The sequence below is a fragment of the Populus euphratica genome, unplaced genomic scaffold, assembly GCF_000495115.2.
Source record: "Populus euphratica unplaced genomic scaffold, PopEup_1.0 scaffold657.1, whole genome shotgun sequence".
Classification (NCBI taxonomy): domain Eukaryota; kingdom Viridiplantae; phylum Streptophyta; class Magnoliopsida; order Malpighiales; family Salicaceae; genus Populus; species Populus euphratica.
The window spans coordinates 56,160-72,776 of record NW_011500527.1 but is presented as its reverse complement, the minus strand read 5'-3'; the positions used below and the strand labels follow the sequence as shown (position 1 = coordinate 72,776).

Sequence of the window (16,617 nt, the reverse complement as noted above, 5' to 3'; positions counted from 1 at the left end):
AATAACAATGGATCATATTTTACTATATAACTATGCATCAAATTTTAAAGAAACATGTTTATAGGTGTTAATATATAACCTCAAATGTCAGGTCCAAAAACGTAGTCCATTGAATTAATATTCATATTTCTTTCCTTCCATTTGACTACCTAGAAAGCACTGAAACTGGTTTGTTAATGATTCATATTTGGTTTTTATTTTTATTTTTATTTATTTTATTTAAAATAATTTATAATATTAAAATTTATTTTAATTTTATTCATTTTCAATCTTTTATCTATCAAATTTGATCCAATATTCTTTTTATTGTTATTTATTATATTTGAAATAATTTATGAAATTAAAATGTTTTTAATCTCATCCTCTTTTAACTTTTTTATTTGTCATATTTTAAACATTTTTCTAATTGCAATTTATTTTATTTAAAATAATTTATGAAATTAATTTATTTTAATTTCTTCTCTCTTCAACTTTTTCATGTTAAATTTAGTCCATATTTTCTTAATAAACTAGAAAAATATTAAAAATTAATTTTCCAGTTTATTTTTTGTAGTATAACTAAATATTAATTTTTTTCAATTTATATTTTATAATATTAACAAACACAATAAATAATTTACTTTTTAAAAATATATATTTCATCAAAATCACTTTAAAAAACGTTATTTTCCTAAATGAACAAAGTTATTTGACATGAGGGGGAGCCGCGTCCATTTAAATAATAAAATTCTATTTGTTTTAAATTCAATTTAAGAAAGAAAAATTCAAAATCAGATGTTTATGGACTCAATTAAATGTTATTGAAGGTTTAATTGAATTTATGGAGGGTTTGATTTCAAGAAAAATCAATTTTGGAGTTAATTTGGGCTTTAATTGGAAAAAATTAAAGTTCTGGGGTCAAATTATAATTTTTTAGAGTTAATTTAATCAAATCAGTGATTTAATTACTTAAATATTAAAGTTTAATAGCCAATTAGAAACTTAATTGAAGAAATCCAAAACTAAAAACTCAAATGAAAAATGCACGTAAACAAAGGAATTGTAATTAAATTGAATTAGGAGTCGATGAAATTATAAGTTTATTAATCAATTAAGAGTCAAATTGCATAAATTCAAAACCAAGGATTAAAGTGAAAAAGGTGGCTAACTTTAGGGTCGCTGTTTGATTTTTGGCAGGGATATAATTACATTAATTTTTAAATCAAAATTACAATTTAGGACTTGATTAAACAAATTACAAATTTAAGGCCGATTTGGACTTTGACATAAGTTTGGTGTCGTTTTTATTTAAATGAAACAACATATTTTAGCTAAAAAACATCATTTCATACACTATTCATAAAAAGAGAGCTCAAAACGGTGTTGTTTTGAACGACACTTTAGCTTTTCATCTTCCCCTGGACACCCGAAGTAGGGGAAGAAGAAGATTTTTCTTTCTTTATTTTCCATCATCATCTCTCTCTCAAAAAATACTCATCAAGGACCTCTCCACCTGCACAAAATCTTTCCACGTCTTAGAGTGAGGGGAGGAGAGGTGTTCCTAGGGTGGTAGAGGAACGACTGAACAGTAGTCGCCCCAACCACCCTACCCCTGCACCATTGACTAGGCAAGGGTGTAGGCTTCCTTTTCTCCCCTATAAATACAGGGAAGAAAGGAGACAGAGGGGACCAACAAAAAAAAAGGGAGAGAAAGAACAGAAATAAAGAAGAAGAGAGAAAGATAAGGAAAAAAATAGAGCATAAGAAAAGAAGAAAAAAAACATAGGAGGAAAAAAAAAGAAAACAGAGGAATAGAGAGAAAGAAGAGGAGGAGGAGAAAAGAAGAAGAAGAAAGAAGAAGAAAGAGAGAAAGAGCGAAACAAAAATAAAGGAAAAGAAAAACAGAGGGGAAGCATCGGTAAAGCAGCGCCACTGGGTCCAACCATTGTCTCCGCCACTGTAAATGACAACAACCATCCCCTTTCACACCAAGTAATCTTCTCTCCTTCACTGCCCCATTTTCTTTTTTTTTTTCCTTTTCCTTTTATATTTACATATAGAACGTTAGTAATTTATATTCTGCAGCAAATGAATAATTCATTGGTTATTGTGCTTTGCACAGTAACCAACCAATTATAGTTTTTTGGGCCAGTGCTGGCCCATTTTTATGTTGGGCTGGTGTTGACCTATTTTTTTTATATTGGGTTGTGCTAGCTCATTCCAATTAAATACACCGTAACAATACAAATTAGGTATGAAAATACTTGATTTTTTTTAACTAAAAATTAAAAAAATATATATTTTTTTGTGCATACGGTCAAGTGTCTCAAAGTTAAAAAAATCATACGTGTTTTTTTTATTATACTCCAAAAAATAAAATGTGTTTAGTGTGCATTTTAACGTTAATAATCAGTTTATTAAAGTCAAGAGAACGTTGACCAATATTTTAAAAAAAATCAAAAAATATTTTTGTTTGGTTTTAGAACCATGGATTACAAATTTATACGTAAAATATATTTTAATTTTTTTCTTAAAGGTTTTTATCAGACCATAAAACAATGCAGATTACCTTAGGTAGGACATATTTGGAGTACTAATACATTTCCTTTATGTAACCAGTCTACGTACTCCATCTCTGAGACCAGTTAAGGTTCCTAGTAATCAAATTACTAGGTGGCGACTCCATTTTATATTTTACTGATAAGAAATAAGAATTCCTTGTCTTTCTATATTTTCCAGATAGACCTTTATATTTTCTTGGAGGGTGGATGATCGCCACGACGCCATACACGTGTGACGCTATTGTTATGGTAGTTATGAACACATGAAATTATTATTATTTTGTGTGCATGAACTATATCTTGAATCACTTGGACAACACATTTTATGATGTGCATTATTCAATCAAGAGTGTAAATGCATTATGAAAAGCTTTAGACTAAAAGTACAAAGCTATTTATACTAATATAAAAAAAAATCATAATCAATAAATTTCTGGATTTTAAGATAATTAATTCAAGGATCGTGATTTGCCAAGTTCAAGGGTTTCATCTTATCTTACATATTCATTATAAGATAGCATTTGGTTACTGTCTTAGGATAGAAAAAATGAAGACAAATATAAATACATAAAAATAAATTTATCTCGTGCATAGTTTTGGAATGAATTTATATACTTCAAAAAATAGAGGTAAAAGAGGATATGTCTTCAAAAACAATACTGTTTTAATTTTTTATTTCTAAGATATCCCTGTAAAAAATTCTCAATTTCAAAATTATCTAATTAAGACATGTACAAAAAAAAAAAAAATTATTTTTATAATTTTAAAACCTAAATAAGGGTAGATTCGGGAAAACTTGGATCACTAGTCAAAGTTCGAGTCACATGTCAAGTTAACCCAAGTTGACCCGAGTCAGCCTAATATAAAGTTTCAGGTCATAGGTTGGGAGGGTCAACTTAACTAACCCAACATTTTTATTTTTTTTCATAAAAATCAATAGTTTTTCTTACTCGTATTTTATCTTGAGATGACTTGAGTTTTTGATGGAGCTAGATCAAGTCAATTTATCATTTTTTTTTCAACTCGAACCAGTTTAGGCCCCATATTTACTTGCCAAGTTAATCTTAGTTGTATAACTAATGCTATTATAATATTATTAATTTCAACACTCGATATAAATTAAAATAAAAAATATTTTAAAAATATATAAGTTTGATAATAATACATATTAATAGTAAAAAAATATGTATTTTTATATATTTTATTTTATTATATCCATCATAACTAAACAAGATATAAAAATAGTTATTATATATATATATATATGCCCGCTAGATCTTTGGTGATTCAAGTATAATTTTAAAATATTATTATTTATTTAGTATATATATTAGGATTTTGTTTTAACTAACTGTTACTAGTTTATGTTCTTTTAAATGGTTATAAAACTACATGCAATTTGTAATAAATACGTACTACCACTAAAATATCTTCAACAAAAATAAGTTGTGCATGTTTTGTTTTTCAGGATATTTTCCATGGTCTAAAATGAATTTTTTTTTTTAATGTTATTCCTAATTTGTTACTTAATTATCAATATAGTCTCAAAACAAAATATTTTATCAATTTAGCATCCAACGGGCCATATTATTTTGATTGTGCCTTTAGTAAATATCTATTAATATCTTACAAGTCCTAAAAAAACTAGGGATGTAATTGATAAAACTTTTGTTTTGGAATGAAATTGAGAACTTGGTAAGTCCATTCAGACAGATGCGTCGAAAGATCGAACACCTTCATGCATGGTTTTTCATTCTTGAATTTGATACAAATCAAAATAAATCTAGGTCAGCTCATTTTTAAGGAACTGGAACTGCAAACTTCAATTATAGAAGGAGTGTTCCTATTAACGAATCTAAAATCCCTAATATGATGAAATTAAAAAAATGAATTTAAAATTTATAATTTTTTTTAAATGATTATATTTATGAATGTAATTGCAATTATTTTTAAAAGTATTTTTTACTTAAAAAAGTATTTCAATAATATATTTTAATTTTTTAAAGATTATTTTTAAAATCAGTATATTAAAATAATTAAAAAATATATTAATTAAAAATAAATTTTTTAATATTTTTTAAATATAATACCAAATAAACCCTAATCAAGATGGCATAAAAAAAAAAAAAAAGATGGCATAAAGCAGAGAGCATGTAGCATGTGCATGTCATCAAATAAAAAATCTGCTAAAGTAAAAATTCCACCTGTCAATAAAACCCTACCAGTCGGTGGTCCAGCGGGCCACAATAATATATATAATATACAAAAAAAGAGCAGTATATCTCATCATCGTCAATCAATATAATAATAATAATAATAAGATGATTCTAATAAATAATTAATTAAGATTGAGGAGAACAGTTTTTGTAAGCTTGGCGGGATGTCTCTTTTCTCCTCTTCAAGTCATAAGAGTATATAATATTATAATCTAGAAATCTTGGGAGCTGATATTTCACCTTCGACCGCCCCCTCCATTTCACCTTTTTTATTTCTTGAATTTATATTTATAATTTATAATTTATAATTAAACCTACTGGCCTCCCTTTTAACACCATTTTAAAATTCCTATTTTCACGTTCTTTAAAAAAATCCCAACCACCTCAAGACACAAGCAAGCACACAAGCAACAAACACTTGACAAATAAAAACGTAAATCTCTCTCTCTTTGTCCGAAGAGAGTCAGAGTGTGAGACAACGCATAGGGAGGATTGAGAAGGAGAACGAACCTTCCCTGTAAGGATTCCCTACTCTCCCTTCCACTCTAAGCACCTGTAGATCCACAACTTCGTGCCCACTCCCTCCCTTTTTTATTTCCCCTTGTTTTGTTCACGCTCCACAACTGTAAGTGTGTCTGTCATCTTTGTTTTCTTTAATTTAGAAGTTGGTATGATCTGAATCTCAAGTGTCACTTAGATTTTTTTAACCCTGCCTGCATTTTCTGGTTTGTGCATTTCTTGGCGTTTTCTTTCTACTTTATTTTTTTTTCTTTTGAAAAAAGAAGTTATTATAAGGTAAAATCTGTCGAACTGTGTTTTAGCACTTGTTTTGTCTTTTAGTTGGAAAAAAAGAAGAAAGAAAGCAGTGATTTCTTTTTCCCTTTTTTTTTTTTATATAAATAGCGTATTAGATTAAAAGGGGTGCAAATTTATCGACATTTAGTCAGGCATTTGGCTCCGGATTCTCTTTTACTCTATTACTCTTTCTTGTCGGTCTTCTCACAGTTGAAGTGGGTTGTGCATTTGATTCTTATTTGTCTTCTTGTTCTGTTGAGTTTTGAAAAAAATAAATAAATATTCTGTGTGTTTTACAAGGATTAGATCGAAGCTGCCTTTTCTAATCGTGGGAATTTTTTTGAATAACTTTTGGGTTTGGCGTTTTAGAAAAGTTTGTGCATCAGGTACGAGGTTTTTTTTTTTTTTTTTTCTTTTTTCCTTGAGGGTTGGGGTGGGGGAGGGGGCATGCATTCTCCTATATTCTGTTTGGTTGCTGAGAAACGGAGGAAAATAAGTTGCTGTAGTGTTCATTGTCTTGTTTACTCAAATTGACCTGATCAATTAGTTTGACTAGCTCAACGATCTAAGGCCCATGAATTTGCCTTCTTTGTTTTAATTTTATCTTTTCTTGTGGCTTTTTGGTGTGTTTTAAGATTTCTATAGTTCTGGGATTTGTAGGATTACAGTGATGGCAGTGTTGTGAATATTGCTTGTATGTCTGGTGATTGTGTTTGATCTTGCAGGGTTTGAACTGTCATTCAGCAGATGATAAATTAGTTTCTTATCCAGCAATGTCGAGGATTACTAGGTGGAAGATTGAGAAAACTAAAGTGAAAGTGGTCTTTCGGTTGCAGTTCCATGCCACACATGTAAGATTTGGTCTTAACAATGTTAATATCTGTCTTGCTGTTGCTTACTACTATCTCGATGAATTTTATTAAATCACACATGAAATAGACGCAAGAATGTCATCAATTTTTTGATTGACTTGGGTGCGCACATATATGGCTATCGGCCTATGTTTATGCTTGTATACAGGCTTTTCAATTAATAATGTGCTACATCAATTAACTAATCAGATGTGCATTCAACAAGCTTACATATTCATTAATGATCTGATTCTAGCAATCTATTTATTCTATTGTACAATGCCATAGAGTGGCGAATGCCACAAGTATTTATCATCTTGGTTGTGAAGTCAGAGAATTGGCCTGGTGAAAATTCTGAGAGTGGGGATGGGCATATCTAAAACACTCAGCTTTCTAAAATCTGTTAACAGAAAAGAAAATGAATTATTGTTCTTTTCACATTTTCAATAATACAGACGTTTATTACTCTGTAACCAAAACCGAACCAGCTACCTTAAGACATGTACTGGTTTTGTTTGATGGTTAACAGAAATGGTGAAGTATGCAGCTCACATCAGTCACTATTTTGCATAATATTGAGTTTGAGCTTCATTATAGCTATGGCTTAATTTGCATGTTCTTATTGCTTGATTGAAAATATTGTTTTATCTTTGCATCTGACACTTATTGTTCTTTGCAATGATTAAATCTCTTATCCCTTTCACATAATACAGATTCCTCATCCAGGATGGGATAAACTTTTTATATCTTTCATTCTTGCTGATTCTGGAAAAGCAACTGCAAAAACAACTAAAGTCAATGTAAGAAACGGGACCTGCAAATGGGCAGATCCTATCTATGAGACCACAAGGCTTCTTCAAGATGTTAAAACCAAGCGATATGATGAAAAACTCTATAAGCTTGTCATTTCGATGGTAATATCTTATTTCCCCTATTTTATCATGTGGTCCCTTGACATCTTTATAGCAGATTGTTCTTTAATTCTTGTAAATGCCCTGAGATTAATTCTATTTGACCTGAATCTGACGAACATCAGGGTTCATCACGATCTAGTGTCCTTGGTGAGGCTACCATCAACCTTGCTGATTATGCTGATGCATTAAAACCTTCGGTTGTTGCCCTGCCTCTTCATGGATCTGATTCCGGAACTACTTTGCATGTGAGAGTTCTTGAATATGCTTTCTTAACATTGTCTTAAGCAAGTTGGTTTAATAATACACTTCTATTGTGTCATATAATGATATAATTGGGTGATCCTAACTATATCTACTCTCTACATGCATCTTATTCCAGCCTCTTTTAGGAATTTTTTTTCTCAGTTTTGGAGATTTATCATTTACTGCAACATATCTTAATGGTTGTGTTGTTCATTTCCAGGTCACTGTACAGCTCCTCACTTCAAAAACTGGTTTCCGGTAATAATACATAAAAACACGCAAACTTAATGCTTGTCTTCTTCAACCACTTATCTGCAATTTAATTGCTTCCAGAGAGTTTGAGCAGCAGAGGGAACTCAGAGAGAGGGGGTTGCAGACTGACCAAAATAGCCCTGATGAATCCTCTAGTGGAAAAGTATCATCTGCTGAAGGGATTATCAGTGATAATATAGATAAGGTTGGTTAGATCATTTGTTATATTTACATAACCATGCTTCCATTGCACACTATGAACTGCTTTCTCAATTTTTCCTGAATCTAAAGGAATGTTGTTTGCTCTGTTCACATAACCTTGTAAGTATGAGCTTATGTTACCTGCTGCATATTCTTGCTTACACATTTTCCTCTTAAAACTATATAATTTAAATTTCTCATGTTGTTCATGCCTTGTGTCTGCCAGCTGTTGGATGATAAGATCTGTTTTAAATCAGTGGGGCATCTTTTTTGCGTTTGTTTTAATAACTGAGTTGATGCAGTAGTAGAATTTGAGGAATGATGCATGCATGTACTATTAGTGCTTTTGAATTGCATGTGAAACAGAGCAACTTGATATTTATGTTTGAAGTCCTTGTTCTTTTGCCTTAGTGTCTCCCGATGATTGAAATGGTTCTCTTTCATCATGATTTGAATCAACAATAAGATTATTTATTTTTTTGGCCTGATTTATAGGTAAATATCAGAGTTAGATTTAAAGAAAAATCTAAAGACCTTGCTTCACTCGAAGAAGAGGTGGGGCCAAATGAAGAATATGCAGACTCAGCTGTTGGATTTGATGGCTCTTCCAATACATCAGAGAGTTTATACGCGGAGAAGCATGATACTTCCAGCACACATGAAATTGATAGCCTTAAGAGTACCATCTCTGGTGACTTAGCTGGACTTTCCCTCAGCCAAAGTCCTCAGCTGGAAAAAGGGGATCCTTCTGATCATCGATTTTTGGCACAGGGGACGAATGATTGGGTTCATGCCTGGAGTTCAGACTATTCTGCAGATAATGACTTGGCAGCTGCTTATGAAGAGAATGGTAGGCTTAGAGGAAGCTTGGAAGTGGCTGAGTCATGTGTTCTTGAGCTTAAACAGGAGGTAAGCTCCTTACAGGGTCATGCTGATGAAATAGGTTATGAAGCCCAAAAATTTGCCACGCTACTTGTCTCTGAGATTGCTTCTGGAGAAGAGATGGCGAAAGAAGTGTCTGTACTGAAGTTGGAGTGTTCAAAGTTGAAAGCTGATCTTGAACAGTTGAAGGTTTCTCAATTATGCCCTCCATTTAGCAGCAGAAATGCTACAGAACCCCTACAGGATCACAAATTTCAAGAATTGAAGCTCAGATGGATAAAGGGGCTTTTATCCATGGAAGATAAGATAAAAGAGCTTCAAAATAATGCATGCTTGGGATGCCATGAAAGTGACTTCAGATTCCTTCGCTCAGATGTAGAGGAGTTGATTGGTGTGCTGCAGGATCTTAAGCAAGGAACAGGGCTGCCAATTTCCAGTAACCACCTGGTACCTTGTGAAGGATCTAGCCTGAAGGAGATCAGAGAAATGAGTTTACATAAAAATAGCCAGTTTGTAAGTGAATCTGGCTTTGATGTGGACTTATATCAACCCGAACTAGGCATGCTTCATTGTCTTAACATTCCTGGCTTGGTTTCTCATGAGCCTGACTCTATGGATACTACCAATGCAATGAAAGGAAAAATATTTGAACTTCTGAGGGAGTTGGATGAATCAAAAGCTGAACAGGAGAGCCTTGCAAAGAAAATGGACCAGATGGAATGTTACTATGAAGCTCTTGTCCAGGAGCTTGAGGAACATCAGAGGCAGATGCTGGGGGAGTTGCAGAATCTCAGAAATGAGCATGCTAGTTGCTTGTATGCAGCTGCAACCACGAAGGAAGAGATGGATACAATGCGCCAAGATCTGAATGACCAGCTATTGAGACTTGTTGAAGAAAAACGTGATTTGGATTCTCTGAACAAGGAATTTGAAAGAAGGACTGTTACTGCTGAGGCAGCACTCAAACGGGCACGCCTGAATTATTCAATTGCTGTCGACCAGTTACAAAAGGATCTGGAACTGCTCTCAGTCCAGGTTTTGTCTATGTTTGAGACTAATGAGAATCTCATTCGGCAAGCTTTTGTAGATTCTTCACAATCATGCTTTGAAGGAAACCCAATAACCACAGAGAGCCAGAGATCTGGTTCAAGTGAAGTTGGCATGGGGAAACTCTTTCAGTTCCAAAATCAGTTTGTCGGGAAGAAAAAACAGCAGTTGGGTGGTGATATTCTTTTAGATGACTTGAAAAGATCTCTACATTTGCAGGAAGAGCTTTACAGAAAGGTTGAAGAAGAAGCTTGTGAAATGCGTTTTGATAATTTATACTTGGATGTACTTTCAAATGTTCTACAGGAAACTTTGCTTGAGGCCAGTGACGATGTCAAATACATGAGAGAGAAAACAAGCAAACTTATGCTGCAGCTAGAGCTTTCAACTGAGTCCAAGGAGTTGTTGTCGCAAAAGCTGCACTCTGCACTGAATGATGTTCATGCCTTAAATGAACATAGGGCTACTTGTGTTGCCAAGTGCAGTGATATGGCTCAGCAAAACCAAGTTTTGGAAGCAAATTTGCAAAATGTCACATGTGAAAATCACCTTCTTTTGCAGAAGATTGCTGAGTGGGAGTCTTTAGCGATGCAATACAGAAGTTACGAGAGCATGTATAAGGCTTCTGCTGCAGAGAACACGGAGTTGGCATCTTTATTGGAAAAGAAAACCCTAGAAAATTGTGATCTTCAAAATGAGATCTTCTCTTTGCAGGAAGAGCTGAAAACTTTCAGAAATGAATTTGATGATCTGTCTTCTGTGAAGGAAAAGCTGCAGGATCTAGTCAATTTCATGGAGAGTAAGTTGCAGAACTTGCTGGTGTCCTATGAAAAAAGTATAAATGGTTTGCCTCCTAGTGAATCTGGCGATCATGATTTTAAGCCCCATGATTTAACTGGTGTCATGATGCAATTGGAAGAGCTTCAGCATAATTCATGTGAAAGGATTCTCCTGCTCATGGAAGAGAAGAAAGGTCTGGTTTACGAGAGAGATATCGCTCACGTGTCCATCACTGCAGCTAAATCAGAGATTGCATTGGTGAAACAGAAGTTTGAACGTGATATACTGCACATGGTGGATAAATTCAATGTGTCAAATGCTTTGGTTGAGCAGCTTCAGTTGGATGTTGAGGGTATTGCTTACAAACTCAAAGTTAGCTCTGAAGTTGAAGAAAAATATGCACAGCTACACAATGAGCTATTTTCTGATCTTGATCATTTGGAAGCTCAGTTGAAAGAACTTATTTCTAAGAACCAGGACCTTGGTCATGAAATCTTGGCATTAAATACTGTTGCTAGTGAACTTGATAAGACTAAACTGGCTGCAGCAGAACTTGCGATAGAAAACCAAGCTTTGATGGCATCTATACAGGATAAAAATGAGGTGTCCTCAGGGATTGCATCAGAACTTGAGAGTTTGAAAGGAAGTTTGCAATCTCTGCATGACAAAAACCAAGCTTTGATGGCATCTTCACAAGATAAGGAGTCGTCGTCTGCTCAACTGGCTTCAGAGTTGAGCAACTTGAAAGATAGCATACAATCTCTGCATGATGAAAACCAAGCTCTGATGGAAATTTTACGAAATAAAACTGAGGAAGCTGCCAACCTTGCATCAGAGCTAAATAGTTTGAAAGAAAATTTGCGATTTTTGCATGATGAAAATCAAGCTTTGATGGCATCTTCACAGTATAAAGAGGAGGAACATGCCAGGCTTGCAATGGAACTAAACTGTTTGAAAGAATGTTTGCAGACGCTGCATGATGAAAATGAAGCTCAGATGACCTCCGCAACAGATGCGAAGGAGGAATCTACCAAGCTTGTGTCAGAGATAAACAGTTTGAAAGGAAGCTTGCAATCCCTGCACGGTGAAAAACAAGCTCTGATGATATCTGTGAGGGATAAAACTGAGGAATCTTCCAAGCTTGCATCAGAGCTGAATATTTTGAAAGAGAGTTCACAATCTTTGCATTGTGAAAGCCAAGTTTTGATGGCAGGTTTGCAGGATAAGACAGAGGAATCTGCCAGGCTTGCATCAGAACTAATCAGTTTGAGAGAATGCCTGCATACTTTGCAAAATGAAAAGCAAGCTTTGATGGTGTTCTTACAGGATAAAACTGAGGAGTCTGTCCATCTTGCTTCAGATTTGATCAGTTTGAGAGAGGGTTTGCAATCTCTGCATGATGAGCTGCATGATGAGAGAAGCTTGCGAGAGGGGTTACAGAGTACAATAGTGGATCTAACTTCACAATTAAACGAGAAGCAGTGCCAGTTGCTCCAGTTTGATCACCACAAGTCTGAATTGACTCATCTCAAACACCTGGTGTCAGATCTAGAATCTGAGAAAGCAAGAGTTTGCCGTCTTCTGTTGCAGTCTGAAGAATGTCTTAATAATGCTCGTGAAGAAGCTTCCAGTGTTTCTGCACTAAAAACTCAGTTGTCTGAGATGCATGAACCTCTAATAGCTGCTGATATTCAATTCATTTTTGCAAAGACTCAATATGACAGTGGATTTGAAGTGCTTCTTCATCAACTACACTCCACAGATAGGCTCGTTGCCCAACTTCAGAAGAAGCATATTGACATGGAAACAACCCTCAATCGGTGTCTTGCAAGTGAAACCCAATATGCTGAAGAGAATACAAGGTTGTTGGCAAATCTCAACTCTGTTCGGTCTGAGCTAGAGGCTTCTATTGCTGAAAACAGGTTACTTGTCGAGAAAAATAGAGTTGTAAGAGCTGAACTTGAGGAAGTCAAGCACAACTCTCAAAATGTTGTGCTTAGTTATATGGAGGATAAAACTCAACATTCTCAAGAGGTTGAAAAGCTGAAGTGCATGTTGGTGACATCTGAAGAAGAGATTGATAATTTGGTGTTCTCCAAGGTTGAGCTGGAAGTAAAAGTTCTAGTACTTGAAGCCAAATTGGATGAACAGCAAGCTCAGATCATCACGCTTGAAGGATACTATGATGAATTAGTGATGGTGCAGAAGCACTGCAATGAGCTTAACCAGAGGCTCTCTGATCAGATTTTGAAGACAGAAGAATTCAGAAACTTGTCTGTCCATCTGAAAGAGCTCAAAGACAAAGCTGATGCTGAGTGTATCCAGGCTCGTGAAAAAAGAGAACTTGAAGGACCACCTGTGGCCGTGCAGGATTCCTTAAGAATTGCATTTATCAAAGAGCAGTACGAAACAAGGCTGCAAGAACTGAAACAGCAGTTGTCCATCTCCAAAAAGCACAGTGAGGAAATGCTATGGAAATTACAAGATGCGATTGATGAGATTGAGAATAGGAAGAAATCTGAAGCTTCTCATCTGAAGAAAAATGAAGAACTGGGAATGAAGATATTGGAATTGGAGGCTGAGTTACAATCTGTAGTTTCTGACAAACGTGAAAAAGTGAAGGCTTATGACGTGATGAAGGCTGAAATGGAATGCTCATTAATAAGTCTCGAGTGCTGCAAGGAAGAAAAACAAAAACTCGAAGCTTCTTTGGAAGAATGCTATGAGGAGAAGTCAAAAATTGCTGTTGAACTCACTTTGATGAAAGAATTGCTAGAGAATTCCAAATCACCAGGGAACAAGCAGGAAGAACAAAATAATGCATCTTGCGAGGTGGATTGCTTGATTGTGGACACTTCGAACTATGGAAAGAAAAGAGCACACACAGTCCCTTCAAATCATCCATCGAGGAATCCTAACCAGAAGTGCTTGGGAAAAGATGGTTTGAGGAATTGTGAAGAAGCAGAACTTGCATTCCCTGTCTCTGTTGACAGAGTTGATCATTCGAGCACACTTATGCATGAGCAACCTGAGCAGGTGATGAATTAAGCGAAAAATTGGTTGCCTTGTTTAAAATTTGTTCAGCGTATTTTAAGTTCAATTATGTTACAGCAGGAGGATAGTCAAGTATATACGTGAGTGGTTCATGGTAATAGATATTTATCTGCGTTACTGTAAATTGAGAAGAAAATTCAATTAAATGAATCATGTTGCATATCTACAATTGGAATTTTATAGATGCTGCTAGTATACCTCTCTATTCAACCTTTCACTTATATCATCATTTAGTGACGTGTTAGTTAAAAAAACCTTTGATTGCAATATCAAAAGTCCGAGCTTTGCTGTTTCTGAAGTTTTGTAACTTTCCACTGAAAAACTAACAGAACTTTATTTTGGAAGAACTTGTTGAATAAAAGAAAACCTAACTAGGACATGAAATAATGTAATTGTGATCAAATATCTGTGTCCTTTTTTTTTTGTAGTGGTTTTTGTTTTAAAAAATTTCCAGTATCATTTTAGATCTTGTACTTCCTTGAAATTCTTGTTTACTATTTTGTATTTGAGCATATCATATCTTTTAGCGAGCCAATAAAAAAATTGAATTTCTGTAAAGAAAATTGTATTTTGGCATCCTTATTCTTCAACCTCTCTGTATTGCAGAATTTACAATGTTGGAAGGTTTGCCTCTAACTATTTATTTGTGTAATCGCTTATCAGGATGTTCTCGTGTCTTGTGGGATGAATGGGCTTAAAAGTTCTGAACTTATAAATCAAGACAGGTTGCTGCATGGTGACATGAAGCATTTAGCTATCATCAATGATCATTTCAGAGCTGAAAGTTTAAAGTCTAGCATGGACCACTTAAGTAATGAGGTACACATATCTGCATTCTGAAACCAAGGGAGATGATGCCTGCATATTGCTCATCTGTCAAATTATCTTTTTTCACAGAAATGGAACGTAGGTCTTAGATCACCATAGGGCCATTTGGTAAATGCAAATTTGCAACATTAACTTCTGATTACTATTTGATGTTATTTTTTCTGCATGCAGTTAGAAAGGATGAAAAACGAGAATTCACTGTTGTTGCAAGATGATCATGATTTTGACCAAAAGTTTCCAGGTTTACAAAGTGAATTTATGAAGCTACAGAAGGTAAGTTATCCCCACCTTTTAGTGTAATAGTTCTCTTCGTCTGGATACTTAACTTCCTGCTCTTTGCTCAGGCCAATGAAGAACTAGGAAGCATGTTCCCCTTGTTTAATGAATTCTCAGGGAGTGGAACCGCATTAGAGAGGGTTCTTGCATTAGAAATTGAGCTTGCTGAAACATTGCAAGCCAAGAAGAGATCAAGCATCCTTTTTCAGAGGTATGCCAGTTAATACAGCTTTGAAAATACCCGAGACACTATAATTGCTTTTGGCATTGGTAGAAGTATAGAAACTGATCTTCTTAACCTTGGTCATTTGCCATGCACTAGGTTGCATAGTAGATGGCCAAACTTGTTCAAGAATGATAGGAGAGATTTTCATATAATATTTTTTTATAGATACTTCCCTCGTGCGAAACATATATTTGTTGATGCTATACACTAGAAGAGCTAACAAGATTCTAGGATAAAAACTCAACAAAAAGAAAGCTAATGAATGTGAAATTTTCCCATTCCACACCAGTTCTTTCTTTGAACAACACAGTGACGAGGAAGCTGTATTCAAAAGCTTTAGAGACATCAATGAGTTGATCAAGGACATGCTGGAACTAAAGGGAAGGTATACAACTGTGGAGACTCAACTAAAAGAGATGCATGACCGCTATTCTCAGCTAAGCCTTCAATTTGCAGAGGTTGAAGGTGAGAGGCAGAAGCTCACGATGACCCTCAAGAATGTTCGGGCATCAAAGAAAGCCCTATGCTTAAACCGGTCCTCATCTGCTTCCCTTGGGGACCATTCCTCATAGCCATTTTGACAAGCCTCCTATAGTGCCTTATTTACAGTCTCAGAAATCCTATTTACTGAGTTCGGAAGTTAATATTCCCATACTTCCATCATTACGTAATTATGTAGATTGCTGGTTACTATTCGTTGGCTAATTATCTGTCACAAGTCAAGTTGCCATACGACATGGATGCCAAAAGCGTAGAGGCAGATGCATCGTCTGTAAATAAAATTGCATTTTGCTGGTTGTTTGCATCATAAGGTATAGTTATAACATTGTGACCTTTTTGGTCTCTTCTGTAACTCATTATCCTGTATAGCAAATCAAATTCTTTGATCAGCGAAACCAATTTTGGTTCGTAACTCAAAAAGCTGGCAAATTATCTTGAACCAATTCGTCCTCGTTGCTCTGCTGAAAATGCCTTTCCGTCCACTCTACCAAGTAAAAAAAATGGCCATATAATCCAAGATTAAGAAAACCATAAATGCTTCAAATTTAAGGTCAATCTGAGCTGCCGTAAATCAAATGAAGTATAATGATGCTTGCTGCACTTTCTCTGTACCTTTTCAGAAGGCAGTGTGATGACAACATATCAAAGCAAAGCCACACACAGCATATGGGAGGCGCCAATACCAGCTGAAGCAGCTTCAGAGTACTTTTTACTTGCAACCACAAGATTGCGCATGAGCCCTCCCGCCTTTCAACATCACCTCGATGATCACACTAAACAACATAACAAGTCAAGATTGAAGGCAGGAAAGTTTCTATATGTTCCTTCTCTCCTTCTTACCTATTCTCTGTATCTGTACAAGCGCACACAGAAGAGAGAGAGAGAGAGCAATATATTTGCCAATTACTACCAGACATAAGCTTGGGGCTTACTTCCACAAAATGCAGACAAGAGCTTTAAAACATTAGAATAACACAAGTTTAGATTAACCTGTCAGTAAGGAAAAGCCAA

At 34.8% G+C, this 16,617-nt stretch overlaps 1 protein-coding gene across 5 annotated transcripts; it reads left to right on the top strand.

Annotated features, from left to right (window-relative positions):
* Nucleotides 1–5,035: 5,035 nt before the first annotated feature.
* LOC105115216 (golgin subfamily B member 1-like) lies at nucleotides 5,036–16,026 on the top strand. 5 transcript variants are annotated; one of them, XM_011012056.1, is made up of 12 exons: nucleotides 5,596–5,766; nucleotides 5,858–5,937; nucleotides 6,277–6,402; nucleotides 7,116–7,316; nucleotides 7,439–7,561; nucleotides 7,780–7,817; nucleotides 7,893–8,016; nucleotides 8,508–13,757; nucleotides 14,439–14,594; nucleotides 14,775–14,876; nucleotides 14,948–15,090; nucleotides 15,395–16,026. In XM_011012056.1, exons 3-12 carry the CDS (start codon nucleotides 6,325–6,327, stop codon nucleotides 15,675–15,677), a joined length of 6,498 nt encoding a protein of 2,165 aa, XP_011010358.1. In that variant the 5' UTR covers nucleotides 5,596–5,766; nucleotides 5,858–5,937; nucleotides 6,277–6,324; the 3' UTR covers nucleotides 15,678–16,026. The 5 variants fall into 5 exon arrangements, with proteins under 5 accessions (XP_011010357.1, XP_011010359.1, XP_011010358.1 ...); XM_011012053.1 differs by having other exon boundaries at nucleotides 5,852–5,937; XM_011012055.1 differs by lacking the exons at nucleotides 5,596–5,766; nucleotides 5,858–5,937 and adding an exon at nucleotides 5,036–5,273.
* Nucleotides 16,027–16,617: the final 591 nt, after the last annotated feature.

Excerpts from the sequence above, each read along its gene's own strand:
- LOC105115216 (XM_011012055.1), top strand. The coding sequence starts at position 6,325 with ATGTCGAGGATTACTAGGTGGAAGATTGAGAAAACTAAAGTGAAAGTG. Across the intron at positions 8,017-8,507 it reads TCAGTGATAATATAGATAAG|GTAAATATCAGAGTTAGATT; the intron begins GTTGGTTAGATC and ends CCTGATTTATAG. Across the intron at positions 14,877-14,947 it reads AATTTATGAAGCTACAGAAG|GCCAATGAAGAACTAGGAAG; the intron begins GTAAGTTATCCC and ends CTCTTTGCTCAG.